Source organism: Aquarana catesbeiana, linkage group LG03 (assembly GCF_042186555.1).
Source record: "Aquarana catesbeiana isolate 2022-GZ linkage group LG03, ASM4218655v1, whole genome shotgun sequence".
NCBI lineage: Eukaryota > Metazoa > Chordata > Amphibia > Anura > Ranidae > Aquarana > Aquarana catesbeiana.
In genome coordinates, this window is record NC_133326.1 from 551,155,933 (window position 1) to 551,172,426 (window position 16,494).

The following is a 16,494-nucleotide window of genomic DNA, read 5'->3' on the forward strand; positions in this document are numbered from 1 at the left end:
AATATGTAAACTGCAAGTGAGAAGGAGTTTAACTACAGATGAGAAGGAGGTGAAGTGCATATAAGCAGGCGGTCAACTGCAAATGAGAAGGAGCTCAACTGCAGGTGAGAAGGAGATAAAGTGCAGGTGAGCAGGAGGTCAACTGCAAGTGAGAGAAAGGTCAACCTTAGCTTAGAAAGTGTCAACTGCAGGTGAAAAGGAGGTTAACTGCAGAAGAGGAGGTCATCTGCAGGTAAGAAGGGGGTCAATTTCAGAAGAGAAAGATGTAAACTGCAGGTGACAAAAATGTATTCTGTAGATGAGAAAGGGGAGATGTGTAGGGCAGCAGGGAGCCGACTGCATCTACACAAGCCCTTTGTTTCCTTGTGAGCAATTGAATCAATAACTTTTTAACAGTACTGCAATGAGATAACATTCACTTATTTTATTTTCGCACTCATAGTGTTAAACGTTTAAGCTTTTCCACAGGCACACAATGAGGAATCTGTGTCGAGCCTTCACTCCCCGCACCATGGACCAAGTCACACTTCATCTGGATGAATGGAACATGTGTGTGTACAGACATGACCCCCTCCCTCTGCTCTGTGCGCAGCCACAACAACAGCAGCATCAGCACTCACCCACATCAGCACAGAGAGATGGGTACTCCGAGAGAAAGGATCAGTGTGGAGGTCAGTACACTTCATGGAGAAGGGACTGGAGGTGGGGGTGGGGGTTGCCTTTTTTTATCACTCACCCCAGGGCATTTAGGAAGTTTGTGTAGAAAGCTTGTTTAAGAACTACCCTGTTTCACCGTTTCAGATTCCACGTCAGCTTGTGTCATTAACTGCTGCATGACAAACAGGCAAATCAGCTTTTAACAGGCTTTCTGCTTCATCCTCAGATGTGTCCAGTTTCCTCTCTTGATAGTTAAATGATAAAGGATTATTATCCTGCAGAACACAGCTTTTTGTAATACTATTACTAACCCCTTGAAGTGAATCCTTGGTTTGGGCTGTGTTTTGCCTGCATTTTGGTGGATGGGCAGCTCATGCAGAGCAGAAGCACCGTGCTAACTTTAATGTTATCTCTCATACTAGTATACATACTCTTATGCTAGCAGTAGATCAGTATAGCTGCTGCTGCAAGTGTAACGTTTATGACTTTAGCAGGGGCTCATGCTGAGGGATGCAGGTAGAGGGCCTTTTGACTTTTAGGCAGGCCATAGATAATGCAATTTTCCTTCCCATAACTGTGGTTTGCAGGAAATAAAATTGTTAGATTCCCCCATCAACACAGTCAGTGTTGATGGGGGAATCCCTCCCGTGGAGCTATCGTGTTATCCCTACAGGGGGGAGCAGTCCTTGCCAGGAGAACACAATGATTATTGCTAGCTGCTCTAGCCACCGGCAGTAATTGCATGCTAAAAATCTGACATGCTGGTTGTACCTAAGTCAATCAATAGATCGACTTGGGTACAATCAGCCTGTACCCAAGTTGATTGATGAATTGACTTGGGTACAATCAGCCTGCCCATACATGGATTAGAATCTTTATTTATTTTATTTTTATTTATTTCAGGTACTTATATAGCGCCGTCCATTTACGCAGCGCTTTACATTGTACATTCACATCAGTCCCTACCTTCAAGGAGCTTACAATCTAAGGTCCCTAACTCACATTCATACATACTAGGGACAATTTTAGACAGGATCCAATTAACCTACCAGCATGTCTTTGGGGTGTGGGAGGAAACCGAAGTACCCGGAGGAAACCCACGCTGGCACAGGGAGAACATGCAAACTCCAGGCAGGTAGTGTCGTAGTTGGGATTCGAACCAGCGACCCTTCTTACTGCTAGGCGAGAGTGCTACCCACTACACCACTGTGAATCTTGACCAATTCAGCAGATTTTAAACATTTATGGCTGGCTTAACTCTTTCTCTCTCCATCAACTCTCTCTCTCCCTCTCTTTCGCTGTATCACTCTTTCTCTATACAGTATATTTATCTACAGTATCTTTTTATCTATATAACGCGTGTAAATTATTTTTTCTCATATTCTCTCCTCCCTTTCCTCTGTATTCCATTCACTGGAATTTCCGCCTTGCATGTCAGAACAGGGAAAACTCTTAACTTGCCCCAGATGTTGGTGGGCACAAATCATTCATATCCATCTATACAGGAATATACTTCCATAAAATATGCGCTGCCTTGGCTGACTTCTCTGAGTGCAGAGGGTAAATTCCTGGTAAAATGTGACCTCTTCTTCCTGAAGTCAAGCACAACTTGCGGCAGGAGAGCCTAATTGTTTGCCCAATGCACAATGTGACTGTTTATGCTTTACTATGAAGTTTTGTTGTTGATTTACCTGTATTATTAGACATTTTTATGTAATAATAAACTAAATTAGGGGGGATCGTTTACACTGGTGGGTAGTGTCTACATTGGTTGCCGCAATGAGACTAAAAGGCAGAGAACTGAATTGTGTATAAATAATTTTGCGCAACAGCCCAAAATGATAAGCTGCAAGCACAATGTGACAAACTCACCCTAATTTGTGTATGAATTGCGCTCACAACACTTAATGAACTTACTTTTAGTGCAATATAATAACACTAAATATATAAAATATAATAATAAATCAATTTGCATAGAGGAATATGTGAATATTTCAACAAAAACAAAAATATATTACTTCCATGAACCAAACGTGAAATAAATGGTACACTGTAATATCTAAATAGTGGGAAATCAAAACGGTCTTGTACAAGAAAGAGCCCAAGGTATCCAAATGATAGTGTACTCCTAAGTGAATGACCACCACCGTCACCTTAAGGGTAAAAGCTCACATTAAAGTTGGACCCTCATTACTAAGGTCCAGCAAGGTGCTTAGTAGTGGACACAGCAAGGTAAAGCCATCCAGGAAGAAACTCCTAATGATGAATGGAGAAGTACAGAGCCAATCTGCTATACAGTGCTAAGAACTAAGAACTAAGGCTACATGCAAATGGCTGTAAGAATTTTGCTGATCACATAGGCAAGGATTTTCTGGCACAAAAGTTCCTGCTTAAATGATCAGTAAAAATGCTTCCCTTTAGATGCTTTCTTTAAATGTGCAAAGCCTCTCATATATGGGTCGAAATATGGCCAGTTCCGCAGGGGCCGGCCGAATTTCAATCCGTATATGGGCAGGGTGGTTGTACAGAATCGAACTACCGATCAACTTCTGTACAACCGCCATTTCTCAGATTTTTGACACTCGCCTATAGCCTGCAACATTGATTAGTGTAGTCTGATGGTGGGAACGTCTTCCACTGTCAGAATATAATAGCTCAGCGGGGAGGATTCCCCCATCCACATCGAATGTGTGGAAGGGCGAATCAAGTCTGTCTTTTTCATTCAACGTGCTGGTTAAAGGAAAAAAAACATGATTCATGTATGGGCTGCCTAAAAGTGTAGTTCATATCATCCTACTTCTTTCAAAACCAAAATGCACTCTTTGCATCTACGTATTACACATACTATATACATGGGTTTATACACATTTACACGTGTAAGTAAAATGTTTGCCCTCAGATTTTTCGATTTATAGTTACAGACCTAAACACAGTGCATAGACCCAATTGATTAAAGTATATTTGAACTCAGGCACTCAAATCTTGAACTTTAACAAGATAACGTAATTTCAAAAGTCATTGTTTAAATCTGCATCTTTTTTATTTTTAAATATGCATTTTTTTTAATCTGCATCTTTCATTAAATTAACAATAATGATAATACAATTCATGCCTTCTTTAGGCACGTCCTGTTGTATTGTGACAACACTTTGTCCCTGTCTCTCAGTTGCTCAACAGCGTTGTCATCTTATCACCTGCAGTGATGCTGATGCTCATTGTACAGGCAAAAAGTCCTCTGTTGTCACCATCTGGAAACCCAACCTAAGCAATGAGATCAAGCTGCTTCTGGAGTCCTATGAACTGACTGTAAAGGGACTGCAGGAGATAGCAGCACTGAGATGTAAAGAAGGATGCAAAATAGTAAAAACATGATAATTGTCAATGATACACAATGGTTTAGCAAACTTGATATCATCAAGTTAGGGTTTACATCTATTCTAAAGCCTAACCTTGGATAGAGTGGAGAAGGGTTATGAGCCAACTGCTGAGAACTAATCTGCTGTGATGCAGTGCAAGGAGCACACTGATAGGAAGAGAGAGCAGTGTGACAGAGAGATGACCTCATCAGTCTGCTGCTTCTTCTTCACTGTCTGGTCACAGATTGAGGGAGGGACAAGACCTGTAAGTGAAACTGCAGCAGAGAAAGGTCAGGTCCCTTCCCCTGCCAGATAGGGTTGTGCCGCGTGGCAGAGTTACGTAAATCTCAGGAGTGGACAGACAGAAATACATATCCGTTGGCAGGTAACACAGCCCCCTTGTATGTACTTCATCTGTGTATTTAGCTGTTTCCCTGGAATTCAGATTTCAAGGGCTGGAATTTGCCTTCATCCCACTAATCTAGAACAGTGTTGGTTTGAGTTCAGAGCGTATATTCTCAGGCCAAGTCTGGACTCCAAGGAAATAATAGCTATTATTTCACATGTACTATTTATATACAGCAGCATATGGCCTCCATACAGAGAGCATAAAAGGCTACTTCCATTACGTTACTGACACAGCTAAACACTTCCAATAGTTCACTACAGTTTTCAGGAGAGGGATATGGACCAACTGCTAACCTATGATGTCTTTCAGGTACACAATTAAGGAACTATTCATATGAAATTATTATATATTTGCCCTGCAAAACTGCATGTACTTTGCTAATTCTAGCAAAATGGAAAATACTACATTATGGTCACTAAATGGAGCTGGCGATAACAGTAAATAGGTATTTATCTCAACTGATCATCAACTCCATCTAGTGGCCATAATACATTATTTTCTTGATTTGCTATGTTTATGAATGAAGAACATCTGACCTGAAGAGAAAATAGCCTGTTAACACTTAATTTTCCCAGAATTCGCACAGAAGAATATACATTCAATTTTGTAGGACGATTAGCTCTGCAAATTTTTTAGCAATTTCAACCACTGAAAGGGAATAGTGAAAGTGACACCAAGGCTAGGTTCTTAAATGTAAACACATTTCTTTCATTTATACACTTTAAATTAAGTAAAATAAAAATCTGTAATAAAGTGGAAACCTATAATAGACCCCCTTTGTGCTATGTAAATGTATAATAAAGTGCACTTTTTATTTCTTTGGTTGAACAGACCCTTTTCACAGTTTGTTTGTTTTATAGGTGGCCACCTTACAAATGCAAATCTTGCATTCTAAATCCAGCTAAGCTGCCAGGAGCGTTGTACCTGTGTCAGGCTAATGCACGTGTGAATAAGCATGCGCATGTTTGTGGGCATAGAAGCCTGACTAGATGCACGACCCTGCACACAGGTATGCGTCATTATGTATACACCAGGCTACAGAGATACTGGTGTTCTGCACAGAATCATTGCTGAATGGTCTTTCAGTCTGTACCCCTGAAGTCCCTGATCCTGAACTTGTGCTTGACCGAGTTACTGACCGGCTTTTTTGTCTATTTTTTGATGCCTTCCTGCTTGGCTGCTACTGCATTTTTGGTGTATGACCAGCTGTACTCTTGCTTGCCTGATATTAGCACTCCTAAGTTCCAGTCTTCAGTTTCTACATCCTGCAGAACACCCTCATCATTTCAGGCTTCTCATACAGGTACGTGACTCGGCCCAAGTAGTAGTAGATTATGATGTCTCATATGCCAGCCTCATATCCCATAATCCACTTACTGAAAAAATGATGCTGCTGCTCTGCAGTCACATGACTCCCTTGCAGGAAAATAAAACTGCCATTCATAATTGTTGCTTCCTTTGCATTCTTTCCTATCATGTTACACATGCGTTGTTGTTTGGTCCCTTTCTCACTTCATAGCTAGGCGGTGCTCTGTACAGTTGTTCCCACCCTCTTTTCAGTGTGCCTCTAGTTTATATTTTGACTACATGTATTGGAGCCAAACATATGATTTTGTTATGATCTGCACAAGTCTGGATTAATGCTTTCTATAATCTGCAAGGTGTCATTTGGATCAAGTCACTTAGGTGGATCTACTAAAAGAAAATAGACTGTTCACTTTGCAGGTACAACTGCACTCTGCAAGTTCAGTTTCACTAATTTTCCCCAGAACTTAGTGAATGTCATAAAGCTCTGTTGATTTCCATCCTCCAATTATGTGTGAGCAAAAATTCTATTTTTTTTTTTTAATTTCCTAGCACCTGATTGAGTATTCTTCACAAACTGAAGCTTAACCCCATTCACTGGGTTCTGGGGAAAATAAGTGCGACTGCACTCGTAGAGTGTAACTGCACTTGCAAAGTGCACAGCCTATTTTCCTTTAGTAAATCTACCCCACTGCTTGCCAACTCTGTTGAGACTGTAAGTTACAGCTATCTCCCGATAAATGGATCAGTTATAGAGATCACACTTGCAATGCTTAGATTTGGGGAGGCAGTCAAAAATAATTTATAGCTCCAGTCAAAAAAATCTTCAAAATATCTTCAATAGCTCTGGAATATGGACCCTGCATACATAGCAGCTTAGGACAGTGCAGCCATTGTCATGCAAGCCTGTACATAATAGCAGCACACTATCCTACAGTTTACAAGACAACAATACTGCAGAGTTATCTAATTGGACTGGTATACAGTTGTGCTCATAAGTTTACACACCCTGACAGAATTTATGATTTCTTGTCCATTTTTCTAGAGAATATGAATGATGACACAAAATCTTTTCTTTCACTCATGGTTAGTGTTTGACTGAAGCTATTTATTATCAATCAACTGTGTGTACTCTTTTTAAATCATAATCACAACAGAAACTACCTAAATGACCCCGATCAAAAGTTTACATACCCTGGTCATTTTGGCCTGATAACATGCACACAAGTTGACATAAAGGGGTTTGAATGGTTATTAAAGGTAACCATCCTCACCTGTGATCTGTCTGCTTGTAATTAGTGTGTGTGTATATAAAAGGTCAATAAGTTTCTGGACTCTGGAATGCCAATCAGCAGTGTTCAAACTCTAATCAAGAAGTGAAAAATGAGGGGTATTTATAATACCTTCTCAAACAAGTGAGGGTGAAGGCAGCCCATGCTTCACAAACACCCTCCAGACATAGAGCTAAGTGATTGATACATTTCTCAGAGACTGCAAGTTAACGCTTTAATTGTCAGCACAATGTCACAGCAAGAACCAAAATTCTTTTCAGTGGAGCAAATAAGTAGACAAGGTAAATGCTTGGTTAAACCAAGGTTAAACAGAATTATAAGTCTGATAAAGAAGAACTGCTGGTTAATGTCAATTATTTACGGTATAAGACTGTTGGGGTAGATTTAAACATGCATCTAAATCTCTCTTTCCTCTGAAGCCCAATCTGCGTTCAGATCACACTTTAGAGGCTAATGACAGGCTGTGAGCAAGCAATGTGATGCCTCCTCATTGCCTGTTTTAACCCCATTTTTGCTGACAAATATGCCGCAACCATGTGCATTGCACGTGGTTGCAGAGCATTTGTGGAGCTTTCCTGTTTTGCTTAAGTATGTAGAGTTTGGCGGGGTTGCCGCCCACCGATTGTTCTATGTTGGGTAAACTTTGCTGCAGGCATAAAGCATCATGGCCGTGGCATGTAAACGCTCCCATCCACTGCCTACTGCAACTTAAGGGGGGGGAGAAGCAGTTGGCAGGTGGCAAAAAATACGGCTCAATCGCACATTTTTTCCACTCCCCCAATCGCACGTCTAAATTAAGTCTTGAATGCAAGTCTGTCATCTCTCAAACTTTTCATAAGGTACTACAGCTACAGGGCACTCTCAAACAATTAATTGTTTCCTATAATCATTATCAAAGACTGTGCTTTTAATATACTAATCTATTAAAGCAGTACAACACTGAGGAGTCACAGGAAGATTTAAAAGGATTTGATGAGCTCAATCTAGAGAGAGAAAGTTTAGTACTACAAACAAAGACAAAGGCGGAAGTTAAAATCACGCAACTTCAAGAATCTAAATTCCATAGCTCCGCATCTACAGGACTCCTCAAGATTCGCTAAATCTCTACAATCAAGATTTTCTTCTCTCTGTCAACAGTTTATTAAAAACTGCGCCAATGGTGAAGTTACTAAAATTCAGGCAGCCTTTGCCCAAAGGACAGCAGAGATGGAAGCAGAAACTGCACACAAGCAATCACTAATAGAAGCAGAGGTAGAAGCCGAAGCTACACACAAGAAAGCAGAAATGGAACCTGAAGCTGCATGCAAGAGTGCAGAGATGGAAGCTTTGGAGAAACAATGTGAATATGCCACAACCATGGCAAGGGTAAAGCTTTTACAGTAAGCTGCTAGTGAAAGTAAAGGACGCAACAGCAGCGGACATTCAGTTGCATTGTATGCATCATATTCCTCATGCACGCTCCCAAAACTTCAGCTCCCAGTAACAGCAGCCTGTGTCCCTCAACCAAGGTCAGTACATTGCACCTACCACTTCTCAAGACAACTTGCCTACTCTTCCCCCAAAGTACACCAGGCTTTCGCACCTCAGCAAACTGTGAACACCAGTATGTTGATAAAAGATGATAAACCTTACCATGGGACTAGTCAATAACCTTCTACCAAGCATACTGCTCCACAGCCACCACACAACACGGAAATCAACTCTAAGCCAGTATCAGGTATGAAAATCTTTGCACCACCGTATTTCCCATAGTCTCACAATCTCAGCACACCAGCCAGCGTAACTAACTTTGTTCACGCAGCTGCACATTCAAAGTCTTAAAATGTAGACATGTCACTGTTCGCTAAATACATGCTTCACCAAGAGCTTACCAAGATAGGTCTTACTGAGTTGGATGACAAACCTGAAAACTACAGAAGTTGGAAACACCTGCAAATCCACAATCCGAGAACTAGATGTCACAACTACAGAAGAACTGCCTAATGTGTACATATACAGTATATTGTATATGTATACAAAAATGTGTATCACTTGGATCATCCGTTTTCTTACTTCTGTGAGTTCATTAAGAGAATTGCAGATACTAGAATTATCCAAGTTTCTCCATTGGGGAGTCCAATCCTCTCAGTCCACCTTCTCCAAGGCCTGCAAGATTTCAGGAGAGACCCACTTTGTCCATAGCAAATCCTAATAAGGCAAAGCATGGTGGGGGTAGCACAGACCAAACAGTGCCTCATACTTGATTCATGTATACCCCAAGGGTCATCCTGAAAGGCTGTGAGGCTGTATACTTTTCTAGATGATCAGAGTGACCAATCCATTTCAAGATGAAAGCTTTTCGATTTGTTAAACATAACAGGAGATGCCTTACCATACAGAAGTAGCTCCTCGAAATGGCAGTGTAGACATACCATTGCTCACTCTCATTGAGTGCAAACAGATTCCAACCAACAGAGGGGGGATCCTTACTTCTGCAACTGCTTCTCACAACTCTCACTTGAGAGGTATAGCTGACAACATACCAGCTCTTGAAAGAAATTCCAATATTCTCCAACTTGGCAGAGACATCCCAGGAGCACACAAGACTCATCAACAAATCAACAGGCCACATGATGCACCATATGTCCAACACCTGCACCTAGGCTGAGTCATCATAGGCAATGTCTGTATTCCAGAGTTTTCTTCTTTCTAAACTTGCTTCCTGCCAAATGGTCACATTACCCATTTTGAACAGTGCCCACATCATTAACCTGCGAAAAAAGCCTTTGCATTAAAGGCATGCAACAGTTCATCACACAAGCCAATAACAAGGTCCTTAATTTCTGGGATGAGTAAGACATTCTATCAAGACAATTTCAACAGCTGGGTAGCACCATTACCATTTTATGCCTCAAGAAAGAAACTACCAAATAATATTTTAGCATGCAGAAGCATGATTTGTTTCTTTACAACACTCCCTAAACAGAAAACCTGGGATGAAAAAACACTTTGTTGACTTTATGCAGAAGGTTTTTGTGAGAGATCATGCTGAGCCTGCACCACCTATCAAAGAAAGAGACAAATATTGGTACTTTCCCTGCCTCGGGGCATACCATTTTTGCAAGCCAGATCAAATCAGGGTGCTCTTTAACTCCAGTGCTCCGTATGAAGGTGTTTCACTCAATGACATCCTTCTCCCCGGGCCTGATTTAACCAAAAACCTTATAGGATTTTTGCTTTGTCAAACAAGAATCAGTTGCTGTTATGGCTGACATTCAGCAAATGTTCCACAGTTTCATCATTTGAGAAGACAACAGAAACTCACAACAACGATGTCTGCAGCAAAGTTATAGACTACTGAATTAAAGTAAGTTTTTGGTCTTTCTTTTTATGGGCAGTGAAGGACAGCTTTAAGAAGGTGGAAAAGAATTCCGATCTGATGCACATGAATTTGTGGAAAAAACAGTGTCAGACTTCCACGTACCAGACCGATGAGCCCGATGTAGCAGGGGGAGGCCTCCCTTACGTATCTGGTTCCTGGCCCCTGGTAGTATGGACAGGAGGCACGGGAGCACAGAATGGTATGAGAGCCTGGCGGGTTAGCCACAGGAGGATCCCGGTGAAGGTGGTTATGGAGATCACCAGTCAACTGAAGCACAGGCAGCAGGTGCAGAGCAGGAGTGGAGCAGGCAGGTCGGGTCACAAGCAGGGTTGGCAACAGGCGGGCAACGCGGTACAGAGGAGCAGGCAGATTCGTAGTCAGGACAGTCCGGGATCAGTGGCAGGCAGAAAGCAAGGATAATCAAAGACAGGCCGGTGGTCAGGAGATCAGGTTCAAAACAGGAAGCAGGAAGCAGGTGCAGGGAAACAGGGAGCTGAAGATCGGACAGCACCGAGCCCCCTTACTTCTGTACTTCTGAAAGTCCTCAGGAGCTCTTCGGCATGTAGATTGCTTTCTGGCTCCCAGGATTTGTCTTCTGGTCCGTACCCCCTCCACTTGATTAGGTATTGAAACTGGTTGTGTCTCTTCCTGCAATCCAAGATAGCCTCCACTTCGAACTCTTCTTCGTTATCAATAATTATGGGCTCCGGTGGGTCAGTACTTCGGCCAGCAAAGGTGTTGGGTATAACAGGTTTCAACAATGATATGTGAAAGACCGGATGAATCTTTAGGGTACCAGGTAAGTCGAGTTCGTAGGCTACATTGTTAATTCTCTTTTTGACTGAGAACGGACTCATAAATTTAGGGCCCAATTTCCTTGAAGGGCAGGCCATTCTTACATTGGTTGTGGACAACCAAACCTGGTTGCCAGGTTCCAGGATGAGCTCTCCCCGCCTCTTCTTGTCAAACATTTTCTTATTGTACTCTTGGGTCTTAGCCATGGTTTCCTGCAAGAGTTTGTTGTTGTAAGGAAGAAGTCCATGGTTTCAGAGACCGCAGGGATAGCACATTCGGGTAAAGACCTGGGCAGGAAGGACGGGTGGAAGCTGTAATTGGCAAAGAAGGGCGTTTGCTTAATGGCCGAATGTAAAGAGTTATTGTACGAGAACTCAGCAATTGGCAGAAGAGAAACCCAGTCGTCCTGTGAGAAAGACGAAAAACAACGAAGGTACTGCTCCAATGTCTGATTAGTTCTCTGCCCATTAGTCTGGGGGTGGTAAATAGAGGAGAGTGCCAGCTAAATTTCCAGAGAACCACAGAGAGCCTTCCAAAACCGGGAGGTGAACTGAACACCGCGATCAGATATGATATTTGATGGGACTCCATGCAGCCTAACAATTTCCTTGATGAAGATCCTTGCTGTCTCCATAGCCGAGGGCGTGCCTTTCATAGGCAGAAAATTAGCCATTTTGGTTAGCCTGTCTACGACGACGAAGATGGTAGAAAAGCCTTCTGCCTGGGGAAACTCTACGATGAAATCCATCGATATCATCTTTCACGGCCTTTCCGGGACGGGTAATGATTTTAGCAGACCCCAGGCTCTTGTCCAGCTATTTTTGCTCTGTGCACAGATAGTACAGGATTCTACATAGGCCACCAGAATGTACGCTGAACCAATTCAGTCATCTTCAGCACACCGAAGTGTCCAGCCATCTTATGATCATGGCAGAGCTCTAGCACTGCCACCCTCAAATCTTCAGGGACCTGGATTTTACCCTTGTACCAAAATAGGCCGTCCTGGGCCCTCACCTCATCTCCGGAAGTCGGGGTCCAATTCGAGGAGGCTTGTTTTATTCGGGATAGCAGATCCCCTTGGAGTAGAAGAAAATTTCTGGATGGAAGAATAGTGTCCAGATGCATAGGTTTGCCGGAATCAGGGAACATACGGGAGAGAGCGTCCTACTTGATATTTTTGGAACCAGGTCTGTATGTTATGTGGAACTGAAATCTAGAGAAAAATAGAGCCCATATTGCTTGCCGTGGTCTCAGTCTTTTGGCCGTTCGGAGGTACTCCAGATTCTTATGATTCGTATAGACCAGGATGGGATGTGCTGCACCCTCCAGTAAGTAACACCACTCCTCCAAAGCGGACTTGATGGCCAGAAGCTCCCGATCACCAACATCGTAATTTCTCTCTGCTGAAGAGAGTTTGCGAGAGAAAAAGGCCACTGGGTAGAGAAGGGCCTTTGGGCCTTGCCGTTGGGACAGAACAGCTCCGACTGCAACCTCTGAAGCGTCTACTTCGAGGACGAATGGTAATGCAGGATCTGGGTGTTTTAAGATAGAAGCAGAGGTGAACAGTTCCTTGAGTTTTTCTAAGGCGGATTGTGCCTTAGAAGACCAATGGAACCGATTCCCTTGTTTAGTTAATTCGGTGATGGGGCAATTATTGCAGAGAATCCCCTAATGAACTTTCTATAAAAGTTGGAGAAGCCAATGAACCTTTGAACCCCTTTCTTATCGGAGGGAGCGGGCCATTCCAGAATGGCTGATACCTTTTGGGGGTCCATTTTAATACCTTCAACAGAGATGATTAGGCCTAGAAACTGGATGCTTTGAAGTTCGAATTGGCATTTTTCCGGTTTAGCGTAAAGTCCATGCTGCCTGAGGTGAGCTAAAACATTTCTGACGTGCCTGCGATGATCGGAGACTGAGGAGGAGAAGATCAGGAATCGTCTAGATAAACAATAACATATAAGTCCAGGAAATCACGGAAAATGTCATTGACAAAATGTTGAAACGTTGCGGGTGCGTTGCACAGGCCGAAGGGCATAACAAGGTATTCGAAATGCCTGAATCTGGTGCAGAAAGCTGTTTTCCACTCATCTCCTTCCCGAATACGAATTAAATTGTAGGCACCACGGAGATCTAATTTGGTAAAGATTACTGCGGATCCCAATCTTTGGAAGAGTTCAGGCACTAAAGGTAGAGGATAACGGTTTTCTTGTTTAGTTCCCGATAATCAATACAAGGACGTAAGGAATGGTCCTTTTTCTCCACAAAGAATATACCAGCCCCAGCCGGAGAGTTGGATGGGCGGATAAACCCTTTCTTCAGGTTCTCGTCGATGTATATTTTTAGAGTGCCCAACTCCTGCTCTGTTAATGGGAAAATCCTCCCAAAGGGAACTTCCACTCTAGGTAATAGCTCGATTGGGAATCGTAAGGCCTGTGAGGAGATAGAGTCTCTGCTCCCTTTTTACTAAAAATGTCAAGGAAGTCCCGATAGGGCGCAGGGATCACCTGTTGTAATTCGGAGTCGGTATCCAAACAAAGTAGTTGGGTAGATTCAGCAGGACTCGCATGTAGGCAGTGTTGCTGGCAATATTTGGAAAGGAACTTGACTTCCCCACAAGACCAGTCGATGCTGGGGTTATGGGCCTGCAACCATGGCATCCCCAGTATGATGGGAAAAAGAGGAGAAGAGATGGCATCCAAGCGCAGGAGTTCTTGGTGGTTGGAGCCCATGGTGGCCAACAAAAGGATGGTCTCCTGCGTGACGGGACCGGAACAAAGAGAGGAGCCATCAGCAAGATGTACAGCAAGTCCCCGATTTTTAGACTGGAGAGGGATGTGATGGTTTGCAGCGAAGGCTAGGTCAATGAAACAGCTGCAGGCTCCTGAGTCAACTATGACCGTAACTGGAATAATCCTTCCTGGAAGCTTTAAGATGATAGGGAGAGCAAGGTGATTAGCAGGGTTAGAGAGAGCAGATGCACAAATTGAAGAGATTGGCAAAGACTTACGTGTCTTGTTAGGGCAAGACCTCACGTAGTGTCCAGACTCCCCGCAGTACATGCAGAGGTTGTTGACTCTTCGGCGCTGGCGCTCTTCTGGATTGAGAGAGGGACGGAGCAGACTGAGCTGCATTGGTTCGGAGGTATCAAGAACCGGTGTGGCCAGTGCCGGAAAAGACTGGCTGGGAGAGCTCGGAACTTTGGGAAGCATCCAGGTAGGGCGAAATTGGCTGGTAGATCTCTCGGAGCGACGCTCTCTGAGGCGTCGGTCGATCTGAATAGACAGATTGATGAGCTCATCCAGGGTTTGGGATATTCTGACCCGTGCTAACTCATCCTTCAAGGGATCAGACAATCCCATGCGGAATTGATAACGCAAGACCGCGTCATTCCAACCAGTGTCGGAGCTCCACCGCCTAAATTCCACCACATAGTCCTCTGCGGCTCTACGCCCCTGTTGAAGGGCGTGCAAGGCGGCTTCCGCAGTCGCTGTCACTTGGGGGTCCTCATACAACTGAGACATGGTGATAAAAAAAGCATCAAGGTTATCCAGTGCTCCAGATTTTTGCTCCAGGAGGCGGTGAGCCCAGGTCTGTGGTTCACCGGATAAGAGGGAAATTACGAAGCCCACCTTAGTTGCCTCCAAGGAAAAAGTGCGGGGTTGCAGTGCGAAGTATAGTTCGCAGGCATTGCGAAAGCCCCGGAATTTACTACGGTCCCCAGCAAATCTTTCGGGTATGGGTACCCTAGGCTCAGGAGGTAGCATTACTACTGAGGGTGCAGATGACACTCCGGCAGATGAAGCGTCTTGAGGATGGGTTGGAGCAGACAGGACTTGGACTCGTTCTTCCAATCTTGTATAGCCTTCCTGGAGGCTATTTACGGCTTGTGTGAGACCCGCCAGGTGTCTACACAGTTCCTCCATGGGGGAGGTTCCCTGCTCGGACTCGGACATGGCTGTCCGATACTGTCAGACTTCCACGTACCAGACCGATGAGCCCGATGTAGCAGGGGGAGGCCTCCCTTACATATCTGGTTCCTGGCCCCTGGTAGTATGGACAGGAGGCACGGGAGCACAGAATGGTATGAGAGCCTGGTGGGTTAGCCGCAGGAGGATCCTGGTAAAGGTGGTTATGGAGATCACCAGTCAACTGAAGCACAGGCAGCAGGTGCAAAGCAGGAGTGGAGCAGGCAGATCGGGTCACAAGCAGGGTTGGCAACAGGCAGGAAACGTGGTACAGAGGAGCAGGCAGATTCGTAGTCAGGACAGTCCGGGATCAGTGGCAGGCAGAAAGCAAGGATAATCAAAGACAGGCCGGTGGTCAGGAGATCAGGTTCAAAACAGGAAGCAGGTGCAGGGAAACAGGGAGCTGAAGATCGGACAGCACCGAGCCCCCTGTGCAGACAGCCTAAATAGGCAGATTGGCGCCAAACGCCGGGCGCACGTGCACGCGCCCCCGCACACACGCACGCGCCTGCATGCCAGCACCCAACGCATCGTGACACACACCAGCAGCGCGTCTGCCCAGGGGAACTCTCTGACACACAGATTGGGACACCCCATTATCCAGAGAGAAAAAACAAAGATGGGAATCATAGAAAGAGTCCCAAAAAGCACTAGTACAACTTCAGATACCACAATCTTTCATTTCTGAATTCCTAACGAATGGTACCAGAAAGAGAGATCCATGTTTTCCCTGATGTTCCCATTGAAACAATAGCTGCAGTAGCCTACCTCCATAAAGAGATCGAATCATGTCTTTTTCGCCATATTGAAGATCCCTTTTTCATTACTTATTCTGATTTTCCCTGAGTGACTTTTTGGAATACCTTAACAACAGTGATGGCAACCTTCAATTTATTGGGGATGAGCACCCTGTGGAAATTATTGTCTAGCTCTAACTTTGGTGGGCTACGACTTTGGGAGTACAATCTTACAGGAAACCTACCTTGAGAAACTCTCTGTTACATGCAAGCAGTTGCAATCCAGGGCATGTCTTAAAAGCAATCACAAAGGTTCAGTTCATAAGGGTCAGACAGAACTGCTCCACTCTTGTGGAGTTTGATAAAGATGCTGTTTTGAGAGAACTAAGGGCACAGAATACAGCTAGAAACACCCCCAGAAATAGCTTGATTGGAAATGAGATCTCCAACTACAGCGTTTTAAATCGCGGGCAGATTTGACGTGGATCTGTTTGTGTTTTGACAGTGCCGAAGTGTGAATGACAAAACACGGGACTCGCATTGAAGATGTTATTTATGTTAATGACACCTCAAAATCGCGGCGCGGATCTGCTGATAAAATGTGCTGCAATCAT

At 44.0% G+C, this 16,494-nt stretch overlaps 1 protein-coding gene across 2 annotated transcripts in view; it reads left to right on the forward strand.

Annotated features, from left to right (window-relative positions):
- The first annotated feature begins 515 nt into the window (after window positions 1–515).
- NINJ2 (ninjurin 2) overlaps window positions 516–16,494 on the forward strand; it is an 83,116-nt gene continuing 67,137 nt past the window's right edge. The window contains exon 1 of one of the 2 annotated variants that reach the window (XM_073621635.1): window positions 516–671. In XM_073621635.1, coding sequence (XP_073477736.1) covers window positions 537–671 — 135 coding nt within the window. In that variant the 5' untranslated portion in view covers window positions 516–536. Of the gene's footprint in view, window positions 672–5,457; window positions 5,726–16,494 lie in introns of those variants that run through there. The other variant, XM_073621636.1, reaches the window with a different exon arrangement.